The sequence below is a fragment of the Serinus canaria genome, chromosome 23, assembly GCF_022539315.1.
Source record: "Serinus canaria isolate serCan28SL12 chromosome 23, serCan2020, whole genome shotgun sequence".
Lineage (NCBI taxonomy): Eukaryota > Metazoa > Chordata > Aves > Passeriformes > Fringillidae > Serinus > Serinus canaria.
The window spans coordinates 4,772,246-4,788,932 of record NC_066336.1 but is presented as its reverse complement, the minus strand read 5'-3'; the positions used below and the strand labels follow the sequence as shown (position 1 = coordinate 4,788,932).

The following is a 16,687-nucleotide window of genomic DNA, read 5'->3' as shown; positions in this document are numbered from 1 at the left end:
TCCCTGAGGAGCTGCTGGGAGTTTCCTCATCCCCCTCTGGGCAGGGAAAGCGGGAGCCAGCAGGACCCAGCGGGACCCAGTAGGACCCAGTGGAACCCAGATAAGCGGGAGCCGCTGGCGCCTGTGGCCCCGGGTCACGGGCTGGCCCCGCTGCCCTGGAGATCCCAAGGTCCCTGCGGGGCAGACGGCGCCTCCGGGCTCCCCTTTCATCCCTGGCCCGGCTGGGCACATGCCCGCGTTTCACTCCTACTCCTCCTCCTCCATCCCTGCTGGGCAACCTCCCCTCCTTCTCCAGGGGCCACCCCAGCTCTCACTGGGGAAACTGAGGCACGAGGCGAAGCAAACCAGGTTGTTCCCGAGGGAACAGCGGCATCCAACCCCTCAAACCTGGGTGAATCCCCCCTGGGAGTCACAGGGGACCCCTCACCCGGCCGGGGCCACCATGCGAGGGCAGGGCAGGAGTGGCACACTGTGACGGGACCTTCCCTGGAAGCGCTCCCAGATCCAGGGATGAATCACGCTTTACTTTCCCTGGGATCAGATTGCAGGTCCTGCACTCGAGGGGCCGGATCTGGCACCCCCCGCGCCCTCGGCAAACACAGTGAGCCAGGGCACAGCGCTGCCCGGGAGCCCCGATCCTAAACCCCTTCCCCTGGGATCCCACCGGGAGCTGGAATCCCATCGTGGGACACCCCACAGCACTGCCAGCCCTGCCAGAGTCCCGGCGTTGGGCTGATCCTTCCAGCCTGTCCCTAAAGATCATTCAAAGATTGGGTGAAAATGTTCTTTTTCAGAGCACTGATGCATTTCAGAAACTCTGAATGATTCCAATCCTTCCTTTTTACCAAGCACCTGAACCCAGGAGTTTGCATTGCTTGAGAAACTCTTGATTTGGAACATTTCGGTGATTTTTCATCACCCAACACGCTCCTCTCCTACACATTCCCAACAGGAGGATCTGAAATCCAGCAGCTTTTTGTTTTCTGCCCGGGGACGGAGCAGCCGCGGCAGTGCCAGGCTGGTGCCACCGCGCTGCCGGCTGGGTCCCTGCCCTCGGGGCAGATCTGCCGAGCGTGACGGGAAGGAAAAGTCCACCAGGGAGGGAGAGACAGCCCCAGGGCACCAGAGAGGGGGTGCAGCGCTCTTTGCCCCCCACCACCCCTCTCACGCTGCGTTGGCAGCGCTGCCGCTCGTCCCAGCAGCCGCATCTCAAACTGTCCTCTCTCCAACCCTCTCCTGCCTTTCCCAGCGCCTCTGGCAGCGTCGGTGCCACCCCACAGCTCTGTTTACCGGAGCAAAGTCCGCGTTGTTCGCTGCACCGCCCGGCCCAGCTGTGCCCGCGGCTCTGCCGGCGACACCGGGGACACCGGGGACACCGGAGCAGGCTGTTGCCTGGTTATATCCACAAAACATCCCCGTGCCGGGGCCTGGGCCGGGGTATCCGCTTACGGGGAACAGCTGAGCCTCCTCACTCCCCACCCTGCCCTTGGCAGCTCTTCAGATGCAGCCCAGCCCGGGCTCGCCGCTGTCATTGTCCCCTCCAGGCCCTACAAGGGTTGTTGGAGCCAGCCCGTGTGATCCGCAGGTTTCTCCCCTTGGCAGTGGCAGCTCTTGATAGATATTTATACACCCAACTTGTGCGAATTAACAGCATTCCTCTGCGATTGAGTCAAAAATAGAGGCGCTTCATGGAAAAAAAGAGAGAGAAAAAGAAGGTGTGTCACGCTGAAAAAAGCAACGGGATCCAAAAAAAAAGAAAAAAAAAAACACTCAAATCTCCCTTTTCCTTTTAAAGCTCTGTTCCCGAAGGATGGACCAGCGCTGTTATTTTAAACCTGATTTCTGCCCCGTGGCCAGTGAGCCGTGGGCAAGGTGACGGTGCCAGGGGCGGGGTGGCACCGGCGATGTCGCACGCTGCGCTGGGCGCTGCTGGCGGCTTTTGGGGCACGGAGAGCGGAGACTTCCTGAGAGGCGAGTGCCGACTTCCTGGGCACGGCAGGAGAGAGAGCGGGCAGAGGTAGGCTCGGGGGTCACCACCACCACCAGCAGCAGGACAAAGGGCGACCCCAGGATGATGCACCCACTCCCAAGTGGCAAAATGAATCTAAAACTGGGATCTAGATAAATATTTGTGGGCGATATGATGGATAAATGTGGGTTTAGGACCCACGGAGTGGGTCCTAAATGCAGATGGGCACCATGGGAGGGGAGAGCTGTGGGTGGGCAGAGGTGGGAAACCAAGGGGGTGAGGGCAGTGTCGCTGTTGGACACCCAGGAGTGTCACCACGGCCACCACTGGGCTTTGCAGAGAGAAATGTCACCTTCTGCATCCCCAAAACAGAGGGAAAAGGGTGGCAGGGATCGGCTCTGGGGCGGAAGAGGAAGCAGAGGCTGTGCTCTGCCATTACTGGGCTTTGTGGGTTTGTGGGGCGTAGAAAGGACCCCGAGATATTGGTACTGAATCTGTGGATAATCAATACCTGGCAAGTGCAGCACGGTGCTGCCAGCAGCCTCACAAACCCCGTTCCATCCCCCCGTGGCTTTTGGGGGCTGCATCCTCTGGCATTTCCCCTCGCACCGCAGCCAAACCCCACAGCCCCGGGCAACCCCACCGAGGCACCCCATGATCACCACCCCATGATCCCCATCCCAGCGTGGCCAGGATCCCGGCGGGATGGGGACCTGCGGATCCACCAGTGGCTCGGGGAGAGGCCACTAAACCAAGCTCGCCCATAAATCAGGGCTGGCAACAGGCGGGGCGGGATGGGGGCTGCTCCCCAGGGCTGCGGGCTGGCTGCAGCCCGTCCCTGCGGCTGCCTCTGCCCGGGATGCAGCCAGCCGGGCCTTCCCCGCCCTCCTCCTCCTCCTCCTCCTCCTCCCCGGGGCGGAGGAAGGCAGCGGCCGCAGCTGGCACTGCAGGCGGTGGCCGGGGGAAGCGGCTGCTCCGGGGAGTCTGATTTCCAGCGCTGTTTATTAATAACCCCTCTCCGCCCCATGCTAAGCCCATGTGCAGCGCAGAGCCGGCGGCGCTGGGCTCCAGGGGAGGAAGGTAAGAGCCCACCCGGGCTGGGCAGGAAGGGGCCGGGGTCCTCCGGGGGCTCCCGTGGGTGCGGGATCCTCGGCGAGGTGGGGGGCGAGGGGGCAGGGATGGGATGGGATGGGGGGATCGGGGGTTCAGCATTCCCGGACGCTCAGGAATGATCAGATAGATGGGGGGGATCCTCTAGGGCACGCAGGAGTTTTGGGGGGCTCCGGAGTGAGGGGTGGTGGGAGGGACAGAGCCCCCCCGGCCTGCTGGGCAGGCAGGACACGGTGCCCTCCCCTCCCGTCCTGCCCGTGCCAAGCGGCTCCAAGAACTTCCAAAAACGAGCACTGGCAGCGGGGAGGGCGAGGAAAATCGGGGCAGAGGAGCCTTTTCCCCACCTTATCAGGGGCTGCCCCTTCTCCAGCCGCCGGCCGCTGAGTCCGAGGCCGCGATGTGTCAGCAGTGCCGAAAACTGCCTTATTAGGAGAGAAACTACCGGCGAAAATCAGTTCTTTGCTCAAAGCCGTTGCTCCGAGCCGAGGGCTGCCTGTGAGTGCCAGCCTGCGCTCATTCCTCAGGGAATGACGAGACATGAGCTCAGCAGCGTGGCCGAGAGGTGAGAGCATCCTCCCACCGATCCCACCGGCAGCAGGAAAACCCCGGCTCGTCCCCGAACGCTGTCGTGTCCATCCCACCCCAAAGATCACCGGGAGAAGGCAGAGCGAGGGTTTGGCGGTGGCGGCCGCAGGTGGGGACAATGCCGGGGTCGGATGACTCGGCAAAGCGGCTCCTGCTGCGGGCGCTGCCGCTCGCCCCGGGGCTCTGCCTGTGGGGTTTGCTCCGTCTCAGTCATCCCGGAGCCTGCCGGGCTTCCAGCAGCGCATTCCCTTGCCGTGAGGTTATGCCACACCAAGAAAATCCCGGCGAGTTTTCCAGGGAATGCTCGCACGGTGCAGCTGGGGGGGTTGGTGCTGACAGGTTGGCACAGGAGCAGTTCTGGGGTTTGGGATGTGGGTTTGCATCCCTCACTCCTCCGTGGCTGTCAGACACTTTAATAGGGTTTTAATGGGGATTTCTTGCCTTGTTTTGGGCAGTCCTGGCTCAAGTTGTCACCAGAGCGTGGTGTGGGTGACACAGGGATGGTCACAGCAGCAGGGCCATGGTGGGACCCCCTGGCTCTGGGGTCTCACAGGGTGGGGAGGAAAGGCTGAGACCTGTTACACTCATTGCTCTGGTTCACATCCCCTCTCCTTCCCAGGGACCTGATGGCACAGCCCGAGCCCCCTCCAGAGCTGCAGCTGGATGAAGCCAGAGCACCCCCAGCCCCACAGGGAGCAGCTGAAGGAGCTGCTCCACACCCAGAACGTCCTCACAGCCCACTGGATCCAGCAGGGAATGGATCCAAGCCCCTGCAGAGGGGCAGCCCAGACTCCAGGCAGGAGCTGCAGGCTGCCAGCAGAGATCCTTCCTTGGAGATAAACACACCAGGAACTCAGCTGGATGAGGGTGCAGCCAGGGCTGGGATCCCGCTGGACGTGGATGCAGATGGGACAGGAATCCCACTGGCCATGGATGCAGACGGGGTAGAGATTCCACTGGACATGGATGAAGGTGGGACAGGGATCCCGGTGGATGAGGATACAGCAGGAATTCCGCTGGACGTGGATGAAGGTGGGACAGGGATCCCAGTGGATGAGGATACAGCAGGAATTCCACTGGATGTGGATGAAGGTGGGACAGGGATCCCAGTGGATGAGGATACAACAGGAATTCCACTGGACATGGATGAAGGTGGGACAGGGATCCCAGTGCATGAGGATACAGCAGGAATTCCGCTGGACGTGGATGAAGGTGGGACAGGGATCCCGCTGGCCATGGACACAGACAGGGCAGGGATCCCAGACACTGCAGATGGGGCAGGGATCCCGCTGGACATGGACACAGAGGGAGCAGGCGGCCCTCTGGATGCTGATGCCACAGAGCACCAGTGCCTGACCCTGGAAGAGCTGGGGAATTATTTCCAGGAGTGCATCGAGGTGGTGGAGCAGCTGGAGAGGGAGAGGGACAGCCTGATCGCCGAGCTGGCCCAGCTGCGCGAGCCGGCGCTGCAGGAGATCCGCCATGCCCACGAGGAGATCCAGGCAGCCTGCAGGCTGCTGGCCAAAGTGGAGCTGGAGAGGGACAACCTGCGGGATGAGATCCGCCAGATCAAGCAGAAACTCTTCAAGGTGACCAAGGAATGCGTGGCCTGCCAGTACCAGCTGGAGAGCCGGCGGCACGACCTCTCCCAGCACGCCGCCTACCAGGGCGAGCTGCAGAGCCAGGCGGGGCAGCTCTCGGGGGAGCTGTCCCAGCTGAAGGAGACCTGCGAGAAGGAGAAGGAAGTTTTGAGGCAGCGCCTGGAGGCTCCTCCCTGCCGGCAGGACAACCTGTACCTGCAGGAGAGCCGCAGGCTGTCCCTGGAGTTCGAGAGCTTCGTGGCCCAGAGCCGGCGGGGGCTGGAGGAGCACTACGAGCCACAGCTGCTGCGGCTGCTGGAGCGGCGCGAGGCCGGGGCCAAGGCTCTGCAGGAGATGCAGGGGGAGATCCAGGGCATGAAGGAAGCCCTGAGGCCCTTGCAGGGCGAGGTCAGCCGGCTGAGGCTGCAGAACCGCAGCCTGGAGGAGCAGATCGTGCTGGTCAAGCAGAAGAGGGATGAGGAGGTCGGGCAGTACCGGGTACGAGCCCCAAAGGGCAAAACTCCACTTTCTTTGGAGAGTGGGAGCTGTGCTTGGCATCCAGGGAAATGGGGGTGCTGCAGGATTTGCTTGTGGGGCCCAGGGAAATGGGGTGGATGAGGGTGGGGAGGATGTGGAATATCTCCTGCTGGTTGGAATCAAAAGTATCTCACACCCTGGCATGGACCAGGTGAAACAGCAGCCCCTGGGCATAAGGCAAACCCAGAGATGTGGTGGAAAATCTTGGGACTTCAGCCAGCTTGGAAAATACGTTTCTCCTGAATATATTCACTAGGTTTTGGCCCCTCAGAAATGGCTCCAGGGATGAGGTGGAAGGGATGGGGGATTTCCTTCCCAAAGCTCAGCAATGCTGCTGAGCACAGGCACCAGACACTTCCTCTGAGCACAGGGCTGAGCCAAGACCTTTGGAAAAGCCAGTTTGAAATACAGGTGGCTTTTCTTACAAATCCCTCTCCTGCTGGGGCAGGTTCTGCCCTTCCTGCTGCCAGGAAGGGTCTCACCCATGTCCCCAGAGCCCCAGACCAGGCTGCCTCCTGGGAGGGTTATTTGGCTGGGCCAGGCATCCCCTTGGCCTGAGGGACAAGGCAATTCAATATCTCCAAGAGCACATTTGGCAAAGAGGCTCCACAATTAATCTGCCCCCTTTCAACACTCTCTGTTCTCGGCTCGCAGTCGCTGCCTCCTCCCAGCAGTTTCTGGAAGCTGCCATTGCCCTTCCATCACAGCTCCTCCCTGCTGGGGTGGGGATCAGAACCACCAGCACCCACACCACGGCTTGGCCTGGGTTTTCAGGGTCCCTTGGAGCCCTGGTGTGCCTCTGCATTTTCCTTTTCCCAAATTCCTCATTTATCTCCTTCTGACTCACGGGTTTATACAGCTCTGGCAGCTTCTCAAAACACACACCAAGTAGTTCAGGGGACAAAACCAAGCAGCCAGGAGAAGCCTAAGAACAAAACACAGCCCAGCCCAGCCTAAATCCCCACCTTTGTGATAAAAGAAAGAGGGTTTTGCAGAGGTTTTTAAAGAGGGTGGCTGGGCAGGGGCAGCCTGGCTGTGCTTGCCCCGACCAGCACCAGGCATAGGGAGATCCCTGAGAGCAGGGAAGCAGGGGAGCAGTGCTGCTCCTCCCTCCCTCAGCCATCCACTCATTTCTCCCTGCAGGAGCAGGTGGAGGAGCTGGAGGACAGGCTGAAGGAGCTCAAGAACGGGGTCCAGCTCCAGCAGCGCAAGAACCAGGAGCTGGAGGAGCTCAGGACCAGCCTCCATCGGGAGCTCTCCATCTACAAGTGAGTTCGGCTCTCACCCCTGCGGGGCAGAGGGGCTGGGAGGAGGAGAGGGATGCTGGGGAGGAGGAGAGCCCACAGTGGGGTCACAGGGCTGGGAGGAGGAGAGGGATGCTGGGGGCAGCCCACAGTGGGGTCACAGGGCTGGGAGGAGGAGAGGGATGCTGAGGAGCAGCCCACAGTGGGGTCACAGGGCTGGGAGGAGGAGAGGGATGCTGGGGAGCAGCCCACAGTGGAGTCACACAGCTCAGAAGCAGCACAGGCTCCTGCTCCTGGTCCCCAGCAGCAATTCCAGCTCCTTTGCACAACAGCAAAGAGGGATTTGCTGGTAACTCCCACAGAGGAGTGGAGTGGCTTCCCAAGAAGCAGGTGTGGCACCTGAAGTGGTGGTTTCCTCAGGGATATGTGGAAAGGAGCTGAGGTTTGGCTTTGGGAAGCTGGAGCTGTTCTCTCCTGGTTTCACTCAATCAGGGACGTGCAATGTGAATTTCTAAAGCTCCAGAAAATGTCCATGAGTTTGTGGATTGTTTCACTCCCCCAGCTTGGAGCTGCTGTTATTCCAGCCTCAGCTGGACATGCTCTAAACCATTTTCTGCAGCCTCACTGCTCCTTTAGCATTCCTTTTTCCCCTTCTCCACACAGGAGGACATTCCCTACCCCAAAGTTCTTTCATCCCAGCACAGGGATGAGCTCTCAGCCTGTGCTGCCACCAGCCAAGGGGACAAACTGCAATTAGGATTCAGCCCAGATCCCAACACCACCCTGCCCTTGCAGCCTGGGTTTTTAGCCCAACATTTAACCCCAAACACAGCAGTGGAGTCTCTTAACTCCTGGAATTTACAAATTGCCATCCCTGGGAAGTGACAGATTTCAATGAGCTTTCACATCTGCTCTGGGGAGCTCAGAGTTAAGTGCAGCTCTGAGCTGCCTTTTCCACGAGCTCCCCCAAAAATGACATTCCCTTCTGTTAAACCCTGTTTGCCAAAGGCTCTGGAAGGGCTGGGCTGAGCCCCTTGAAGTGTTTCCCAATTCCTTTTTCTTCCATACTATGAAAAGAACATTTTCCCCTCTTTTCTCCAGCCAGAACATTGATGTAAATATTCCACAGCATGAATTTCCTTTCTCCCCTCACAGGAGCTGCTTAGAAATCTACGGCCACCTCTGCAAATCGGAGGAAAAAGCAGAGCAGGACTCTTAGAACCACAGAATTTTCCTCTTTGTAGCAAAAAGCAGTGGACAGAGGATCCAAGGGATGTCTCCTCATGCTGCTTTACCCTGCCTGATGTGCAGCAGCTGCCTGGAGCTGGGAATACCAATCCTTTCCCTGGGTGTTTCCCCAGGTGCTGCTGCTGCTCTTGTAGTAAAAGTGCTTTTCCCCAGAGGAGCAGAGCAATCTTTGTACTGAACAAAGGATATGGATGAGGAATAACTGATTGATGTTTTGCTGTGTTTGGGAAAATGTTGTCTTGTTCAAGCCTGCACAGAAAGTTCTGGAAGCTGGTGTTAGGGGGGGTTTGACTTTTAAAGTTTACATGCAAGAGAAGCTTTCTCCTTTGAAGAGGATTTTCTTTTGTATTTCAAAGAGTTTCTGCTGTACTGGGACATGCTCCACAGAAATGAGGTGGTGGGGAAGAGGTTTCCACTTTATATCGAGTCTCACACTGAAAATAAAAGGTCAGAGTTTAAGGAGCCTTTTCACTCTCAGAGTGTCTCAAAGGCCCAAATTTGTCTGTCAAACTGAGGTGTTTGTGTCAAAATCATGCTGCAGGATGATAAAAAACACTTGTGGAAAGGGCTTAAGGCAGAGTTCAAGTGCAGAAAGCAGCAGGGCTTGAGGGGAAAAACAATTGTTTGAGTGCTCATTAATTTATTTCACAAAGCAGCAGAAATGAGAGGGGGAGAAATATCCAATTTGATGTCTTAAAAATTACCTCATGCACACACATAGGCAGAGACCGCTCTGAAAATACCCTCAACAAAGCAGTAAATGCAGAAAGAGCACAAAACTCCTCAAACTTGGCAGCATTTATGTAGAAAAACTTTATTCCAGCTGAAGAACTTACACTCAAATTAGTCACGAGGAGATGGAGAGAACAGGCTGCTGGTGGCACTGGACACCCGAGTGGAAGACGTGCAGGACCTTGTGGTCAAGGACTAAACTCCTAAAAAAAGTGAGTTTATCCACAATTCATTTGTTTTCCACCAGCTGCCAAGGCTGCTGAGGGGTCACCCGTTGGTACAAACAAACACCTTTTACGACTTGAGGGCTCCCCCAAGTTTTCCAAAACCATTTCACAGAAAGGAAAGAAACATTATGTGAAAACACAGCTCAAGAAACGCACAACAGAGCAAAAAAAATGGGAGGTGAGAGAGGCTCTGCAGGAATAGCTAAAACCAAATTGCTGGCACCCAGCAGGAGGGAGGAAAGGGAAAGGAAGGAAGGAATGAAAAACCCAGAAGTGCCAGGAGAGACAAAAAAAAAAAAAAAAAAAAAAAAAAAAAAAAAAAAGGAAAAATTTCAGTTCAAGTCAGAACTTGCAAATCTTGTATCTGCAAAGGCAGAAAAAGCCACAAAGGACAGATAACTAAAGGAATTCCAAGGTTTCTGAGTTGTACTGAGGAGGCCAAGATCTTCCACACCATTTCTGAGCTGTCAGGGGATTAACACTCAGATCATCTCTGTTGGCTCAAGCCCACTCGGGCAGCTCTGCCAATTTAACTTTTGTTTAAATTAGGGAAAAGCCTGTGGCTGCAGCAAGCAAAGAGAGGAAAAAAACTCATCTCCAGCTTGCTGTGTGATGAAGGCAGCTCAAAAGAGACAGCCAGACCAATAAAGGAGGCAGCTGTAGGAACTCTGGTCAAGGAGCCACAGCAGGGATCTGGCTGAGGGGGCTGAGCCCTTTTTGGTTTTCATTTTGGGTGGTGGGTGTGGAAAAGCCTGTGGTGGGGTCTGCAGGAGGATGGCTGAACACAAAGTCATGTGTGTGTCTCAAAACCAGTGTTAAGTCAATCTCAGGGCTGAGAGGGAAGAGAAGGAGAAAGACTAAAACCAGGGGAAGTTGCCATCTAGGATCCTTGACCTTCTGGATCCACGCTTCCTTCGGGATCTTCATCGTTGTAGATGTTCTCTGCCTGCAAGACAGGGATGGAGACACTCAGGGAGCTTTTCCCACCCCTCTGGACAGGATTCCACCCCCAGGAAGTTCTGGTCATTTTTCTTATTTGCAGATATGGATCACCCATCCCTGATTTACATTCAAGCAGCAACACAAACAACCTTATCCATAAATGCAGGAGAGAAAAAATGTCCTGTAAAAAGGAGAGTCCACTGCAAGACTCACAGAAGAGTTTCAAGTATTTGTTTTCAAATCCTCTATTCAGCAGCTTTCTAGAACTTTCTAGAAGAACTACAAAGAAAGCTGCCAAGAACAAAATATAGAGATAAACAAAAGAAAAATTAGGAAAATGGTCTTGTCAAAGGTCAAGATTGTTTTCCAAAATCTTCAAGAGCTGGGAATGTGGGGGCAGCAAACTGTTCCTGTTCACCAGCAGCCTTTTCATCTCTGGAGAATGAAATCTCAAATATCCTTGAAGACAATAATACAGAAACCTCAATTTCATCCTTGGTGCTCACATGCTGTTTTCATTCCAGCACAGAAGGGAAAAGGTTCCTTCTGCACCAGCACTTCCTTTTCTTTTTCAAACACAAAACATCTCCTGAGTATTTGGAAACCACTGCTCTGGCCAAAGCTCAAGGGGACTCCACTGCCCCTCTGAGATTCCAGCAGTGCCACAAACTGGGTAACTCTGAGGGCTGTAAATAAAAGCAGGAATGCTGAAATCCAGGAATTCCAACACCATCACCCACCTGCACCTTCCCTAACAACTCACCATTTGCCAGACTTGCATGATATTATCTTCTGATACAGAACAAATGACCCAGGGCTCATTGGGATTCCAGGAGAAATCCGAGATCTTTGCAGTGTGACCACCGTGGATAAACTGGGATTGGGGAAACAAAAAGGGAAATGGTTTGAAATTTGCACTGCAGGGTGAGGAATAAGTGAAAATAATTCAGGAGAGGGAAAAGACTCACCAAGAGCTCTGGGGGACCATCCTCAGCATCCTCAGGGGATTGCTCCTCTCCAATTTTACTGCAAAAAAAGGAAGGAAAATAAGAAAAGGTGAGGATTGGTTTGGGTTTTTTTGAGGTGTGATACAATAATCAGTAATATTTTGAAGAATTTGGGATTTACCTCAAGTCCCAAACGTTTAGCCTGCGGTCTGTGCCACTGGAGGCCAGGATGGTTTCATTATGAGGAGACCACTGAACCTGCAGAAAAGGATAAATTTAAAGTTTTAAGAAGCTGTAACACTCCCCAACACTTCATTCTGTACCCTGAACGCTCTACAAGAACTCAATTTAATACCAACACAAACAGTGTAAATAACATTTATCACAGGAAGAACTGTGAATATTCACACACAAAAAAAAGACATTTCACCAAGAAGGTGCCACCTGGAACTTTTCCTCTAACAAAACCCACGTGTTCCCCAGTGCAAACAGCTCCCAAGGGAATTGGCTGCTCCTTATCTTAATCAGGATTGCACAAACAGAACCCACAGACTCCTTCAGCAGCAGGCACAGCTCTCACATGAAAAGAAATCACTGTAATTAAGCTTAACTGCCCAAAAGCTCACATTTACTGCTTCTGCTGGAGATAAAGCTCTCCAGAACACACCACCTCTAATAGGATCACAGGATTAGGAAGGAACACAGAATTCTGCCCACTAATGTGGCATTTCAGGATTCTGTAATTTTATTTAGACATAACACAGTCTGAACTGATAATCCCTCCATTAAAAAAAAAACCTCTACATATTTTTCCTCTGATTAAGGCACGAGTTGGAGATGGAAATATTTAATCTGCTAAGCAGGTGCTGCCCATGGAGTGAACATTCTCTATTTACAGCAGCAAAATCAGCAATTATCTTTTGTCAGAGAGTGTTAAAGCTTCCTGCAGGACCAGGCTGAGGAGATGCAAACACTGCAGCCATTTCCCTGGGCCTCCTGCTTCAATCTGCTGCCATGAATAATTTAATGGACTCTGCACTGCTACCATTTCATCCTCCTGCTGTGGTTAAAGCTCCAGAGCATTGCCCTGATCCCTTTCTGGACTCTCTTTCTGCATGGGAACTCTGCAGGTCCACAACAACAACACCCAGAAAAATATAAGCAGATAAAAGAATAGAATATATTGTGGAAGAACCACTTTCCTGCTCCAGGCTGCTGAGTAGAACCAAGTCTGTGAGGATAAAAGATAAAGGGTTTTTTTTATACCTGAAATATTTCATCTTTATGTGATTCAAAGGAGTGCAGCTTCAGTTTTAGGTTCCTCAAGTCCCACAGAGCAACAGTCTAGGGAAAAAAATATAAAAATATTTTGTTGAAGTAACCACCACAGACATCCACCCCAGCAGGGGAGCAAGGATGTTCCAAGGAGCAGGCAGAAGTACCTTATCAGCTGATCCTGTGGCCAGGATGAACTCACTGTAGGGGTTGAAGGAGAGGCAGTTCACCTCAGCTGTGTGAGCATCCACAGAATGGCTGGGTTTGGAGGTGTTGTTTGACCGGGTGTCCCAGCTGGGAGGGGAAAACACGGAATGAACAAAGGTCTGTACCTCCTCTCACTGAGTATGGAGATGGGAAAACCTCAGGGGCAGAACTTGGGAAAGGTTCTCCCACTTACATCATGAGCTTCTGATCATCAGCAACAGATCCAAAGAGGGATTCATGGAGCAGGTGCCAGGATACATCTTCCACCACGGCTGTGTGGCCCGTGAAGATGGTCTTGGCATCCACCACTTTGCCTTCTTTGGGAACAGCACTGATATCCCACAAGCAAATGGTCTTTAAAGCAACAAAAAAGTCAAAAATTTACATCTTCAGACTCTCTTTCCCTCCTCCCCCTCAAAGCCAGGGCACAGCAAGAGCAGGTTTGGCCCAGGGACTCACGTGGTCATCAGAAGCACTCAGCAGGTGCCCGCTGAGGTTGGGGTTCCAGGAGAGCCCGTACCCCTCCTTCTGGTGCCCACGCAGGCGCAGGTCGGGGTTGCACTCCCCAGAAGGATCTGCAACAAGGCAAGGTAAGGATTCCAGGGCCTGGAATCACCCCCAGCACATCCTGGAAGAACTGGCATCAAGTTTATTACACTTTACTGTGACCCAGCAGCCACCTCCAGGCTTTGGCCTGAGCTCCAGCTCAAAAGCTCAGAAATACAAGGTGGGATATTTTTCTTCCCCTCATCATCTCCAACTGCATTTCTGAAGTGAAGAAGGCACTTCTGATCCTCCCCACAAGCAGCAGCAGGAGTTACTTTAAACAACCTTGATGAGTTCAGAGTGTTAATATATTTAGAGGATATCAGGGGAAGAGCTCAGTTACCCACCAAAGCAATCCCAGTTTCCAAAAATCCACCTGAAATACCTCACAATGAGGTGACAAAACCAGTGGAAGTGCAGGAAAAGGTTTCCTTTTCCAAGGATGTATTTGGATATACCTGTTTAAACTTCATAAAAACACCCACACATCCCTAAAATCCCAAAGAAGGGCCAACCCACCCCACTTTTAACTCTTTTTTTGACCCTTGGGGGATGAGCTGGCTGCTCTCTGAGCACAGACCTGGCTTGGAGGGGTGTTTGGTGTAATCAAAGACCAGGACATCACTGGAGGGAGTCTTGGTGGCAATGATGCAGGGGTTCTGGGGCATGTAACGGGCTCTGTTCACCTCTCCCTCGTGGTTTATCTTGATCTCAATTTCAATTTTGCCACTCACTGAGCCAAAGCCTCCAAACTCTAGGAAAAAAGAGAGTTGTGAATAATAAAGTCAGTTTCAGAACAAGGCACAAAGAGTTGGTTCAAGGTTTGCTACCAAGCTCTCACAACAGACAAAGTTGTGGTAAAAACAAATTGCAATTTTAGGACTCTGATACAATTTGTTGAAGATCCCTGGTCTTTATATATAAAATAACTTAATAATTCATAAAGCTGCAAAATCTGGGCAAAAATAGGTTTTGGATTATTTTAGAATTAATTTAAAATATTTTTGAGGAATACTAAAATAGAATAGAAACCCACATTTACGAGACAACCCTGTGTGCATAAACAACTTCAAGAAGCCCAAAGATCAAAATACTCATTGCACAATCCAATCTTCCTGTAAAAAGCAGAGCAAACATTGGATCATGAAGGACTTTCACCAGGTGGAAAGACTGATTCAGCCAAGCAAACAGGAGAAATGTCCAACTTGGGACAGCCACAAAGATTACAAAGCATCAAATTCAAGTCTGATACATGGAATAAAACAGAATTTCACCCCAGAGGGGCTGGGACAGCAGTCAGGCAGCAGAACTCACTGACAAATGGGGAATGTTTGAAATGTAACACCCCCCCGCAATAAAAATATTCTTTGACATGAGTTTGTGTAAAAATGTTTTGTGTGACTTTACATAATGCAAATGTGGTAATAAAAATAGCAATTAAAAGCATTGTGTGGGAACCAAGGTCAGCTCCTGAGAAACAGGGGAGAGGTTTTCCCACACACAAATATTTTTGCAATTAACCTCTACTGTCTGTTTTCATCATTAAAAAATATTAAATTAGGAACAAATTCAACAAACAAAGAATTTGTCTATTAAGGAAGCACCACTTAGAAATAAAATTTTTTAGATGTAAAATCTGAAATTTGCTGCCTGAACTTTAGGAAAAGACAAATTTTCTACTGAGAAAAGAAGGGGAAAAGGGTTCAAATCCCCCTTTTGGGGCTCTTACCTCCTTTCTCACTGTCATAGTGGGAGGCATCAAACTGGGCATCGTCGTTGGGCAGCTGCACACTGGCAATCACCAGGTGGTTCTGCTCATCTGAGGTGTGGGTGCCCAGCACCAACCTGTGGATGCTGAAATCTTTGCCCTCAGGTCTGCAGGGGAAGAGAAACAGGACAGGGATCACAAAATCTCTTCCCTGTGAGGATGGGGAGGTGCTGGCACAGGAGAAGTTGTGGCTGCCACATCACTGGAAGTGTCCAAGGCCAGGCTGGACAGAGCTTGGAGCCACCTGGGACAGTGGGAAGTGTCCCTGGATGAGTTTTACAGTGTTCCCCACCCAAACCAGTTTGGGATTTTGTGATCTCAACCTAAAAGTCAGCACAATTTGGATTTGCTGTTTATTCTGCTTCAAAGGGGTCCCTTTACCTTGTGACATCAGGAAGCCACTGAGCAGTCAGGCTGGGCCACTCCAGGGCATGGGTCATCACCAGATCATACAGGAAGGGGGTGTTCTTTTTCCATATCTTGTACTCCTCGTTGATCACACGCTCTTCCACTGCATCATCAAAGGCTGCTGAAATGGTTTACCAAGAAATACACACAATTAATTCTTTATAAATGGATTTACAGACACACAGCACTGTGGGCAGGCAATGGATTAGAATCAAGTACATCAATCACACCTTGGTTGGCTATGTGCTCTACTGGAATAGGCACTAAATGGTTAAAAATCCCCTGTTGCACACACTAATCCTTTTTTCTGCATATAAGGCTGGGAATTAATATTAACTATGTCAGATTTCATGCCTGGAAGTGTCCCAGGACAGGCTGGACTGGGCTTGGAGTAACCTGGGATAGTGGAAGGTGTTCCTGCCATGGCAGGGGTGGGATGGGATGAGTTTAAGGTTCCTTCCAACCCAACCCATTCTGGGATGATTTGATGATGATAATGTTAGAGCAGCACAATAAAATTCTGAGACTCAGAGCACAGGGAGGCAAAACCCAGACCTGGAACGATGTTTAAACCCAGGAGATCCAGCAACTGCTGTTTCAACAGACCGGTCTGGGCGCAGCCTTGAACTACTGATTCCCAAAATCCAGTTTCCCATGGCTCCTTCTGCTTCTTTGTCGCCCTCAAACACTTTCTCGGCCCATCTGCCACCAGCCTCCGGTGTAGAGAAGGCGACGGGGGAGCTCACCGGCGGAACGGGGACACCCCCATGGAAATGGGGACATCCCCAGGGAACCGGAGCTCGCTCACGTGAGGGGAGAACCCCCGCGGAACCGGAGCTCACCCACGGAACGGAGGCGCACCGGCCGAACCGGGGCACCCTCAGGGCGCGCGGCAGCGGCCGGTGACACCGGTGACACCTCTTTGTCCGCCCGCTCCCCCCGCAGGGCACGGCCCGGCTCTCCCGGCCTCACAAACCCCTCCTAGGACCACAGGGCCGGGCAGAAGGTCCCGGCCCGGTCCGCTCTCCCCGGTCGGTGCCCGGGCGCGGGGAGGCAGCGGCGGCCATGACCGGGGGGCCCTCAGGCCCCGCCTCCGCGCGCCCCCTGGCGGCACCGCCCCGCTCCCCTCACGCTGCACCGGGCGGGGGGGGCCCACCCCGCGCCTCACGGCGGAGGCCGCGCCGCCCATACGGAGCCTTTACCTTCCTTGTCCGCCATGGCGGGGCGGGGGGAGAGCGGCAGCCGCGGGGTGCGAGGTGGGGCGGGCTGGGCGAGGCGGGCGGGTGGTTCCGGCGCTCCCTGCTCCGACCCCTCCGGCCGCGGCTCCGTCTATTGTTTCCTGCCCCCGCTGCGTGCGGCTCC

At 53.4% G+C, this 16,687-nt stretch overlaps 2 protein-coding genes across 6 annotated transcripts; one reads left to right on the top strand and one right to left on the bottom strand.

The window, feature by feature from the left end:
* The first annotated feature begins 1,942 nt into the window (after positions 1–1,942).
* Positions 1,943–9,562, top strand: SYNC (syncoilin, intermediate filament protein). Its single transcript, XM_030232076.2, has 6 exons — positions 1,943–2,017; positions 3,003–3,049; positions 3,450–3,641; positions 4,284–5,742; positions 6,925–7,049; positions 8,181–9,562. The coding sequence occupies exons 2-6, from the start codon at positions 3,006–3,008 to the stop codon at positions 8,242–8,244; spliced, it is 1,884 nt and encodes a 627-aa protein (XP_030087936.2). The 5' UTR covers positions 1,943–2,017; positions 3,003–3,005; the 3' UTR covers positions 8,245–9,562.
* RBBP4 (RB binding protein 4, chromatin remodeling factor) lies at positions 9,063–16,677 on the bottom strand. Of its 5 annotated transcripts, none has more exons than XM_050983263.1 (12): positions 16,528–16,677; positions 15,299–15,446; positions 14,879–15,024; positions 13,730–13,903; positions 13,063–13,178; positions 12,797–12,957; positions 12,564–12,690; positions 12,388–12,465; positions 11,303–11,379; positions 11,143–11,200; positions 10,938–11,048; positions 9,063–10,178 (listed from the first exon to the last, which is right to left on the bottom strand). In XM_050983263.1, exons 1-12 carry the CDS (start codon positions 16,541–16,543, stop codon positions 10,113–10,115), a joined length of 1,278 nt encoding a protein of 425 aa, XP_050839220.1. In that variant the 5' UTR covers positions 16,544–16,677; the 3' UTR covers positions 9,063–10,112. The 5 variants fall into 5 exon arrangements, with proteins under 5 accessions (XP_050839220.1, XP_050839221.1, XP_018779164.1 ...); XM_050983264.1 differs by having other exon boundaries at positions 15,299–15,443; positions 16,528–16,638; XM_018923619.3 differs by lacking the exon at positions 16,528–16,677 and adding an exon at positions 16,168–16,188.
* Positions 16,678–16,687: the final 10 nt, after the last annotated feature.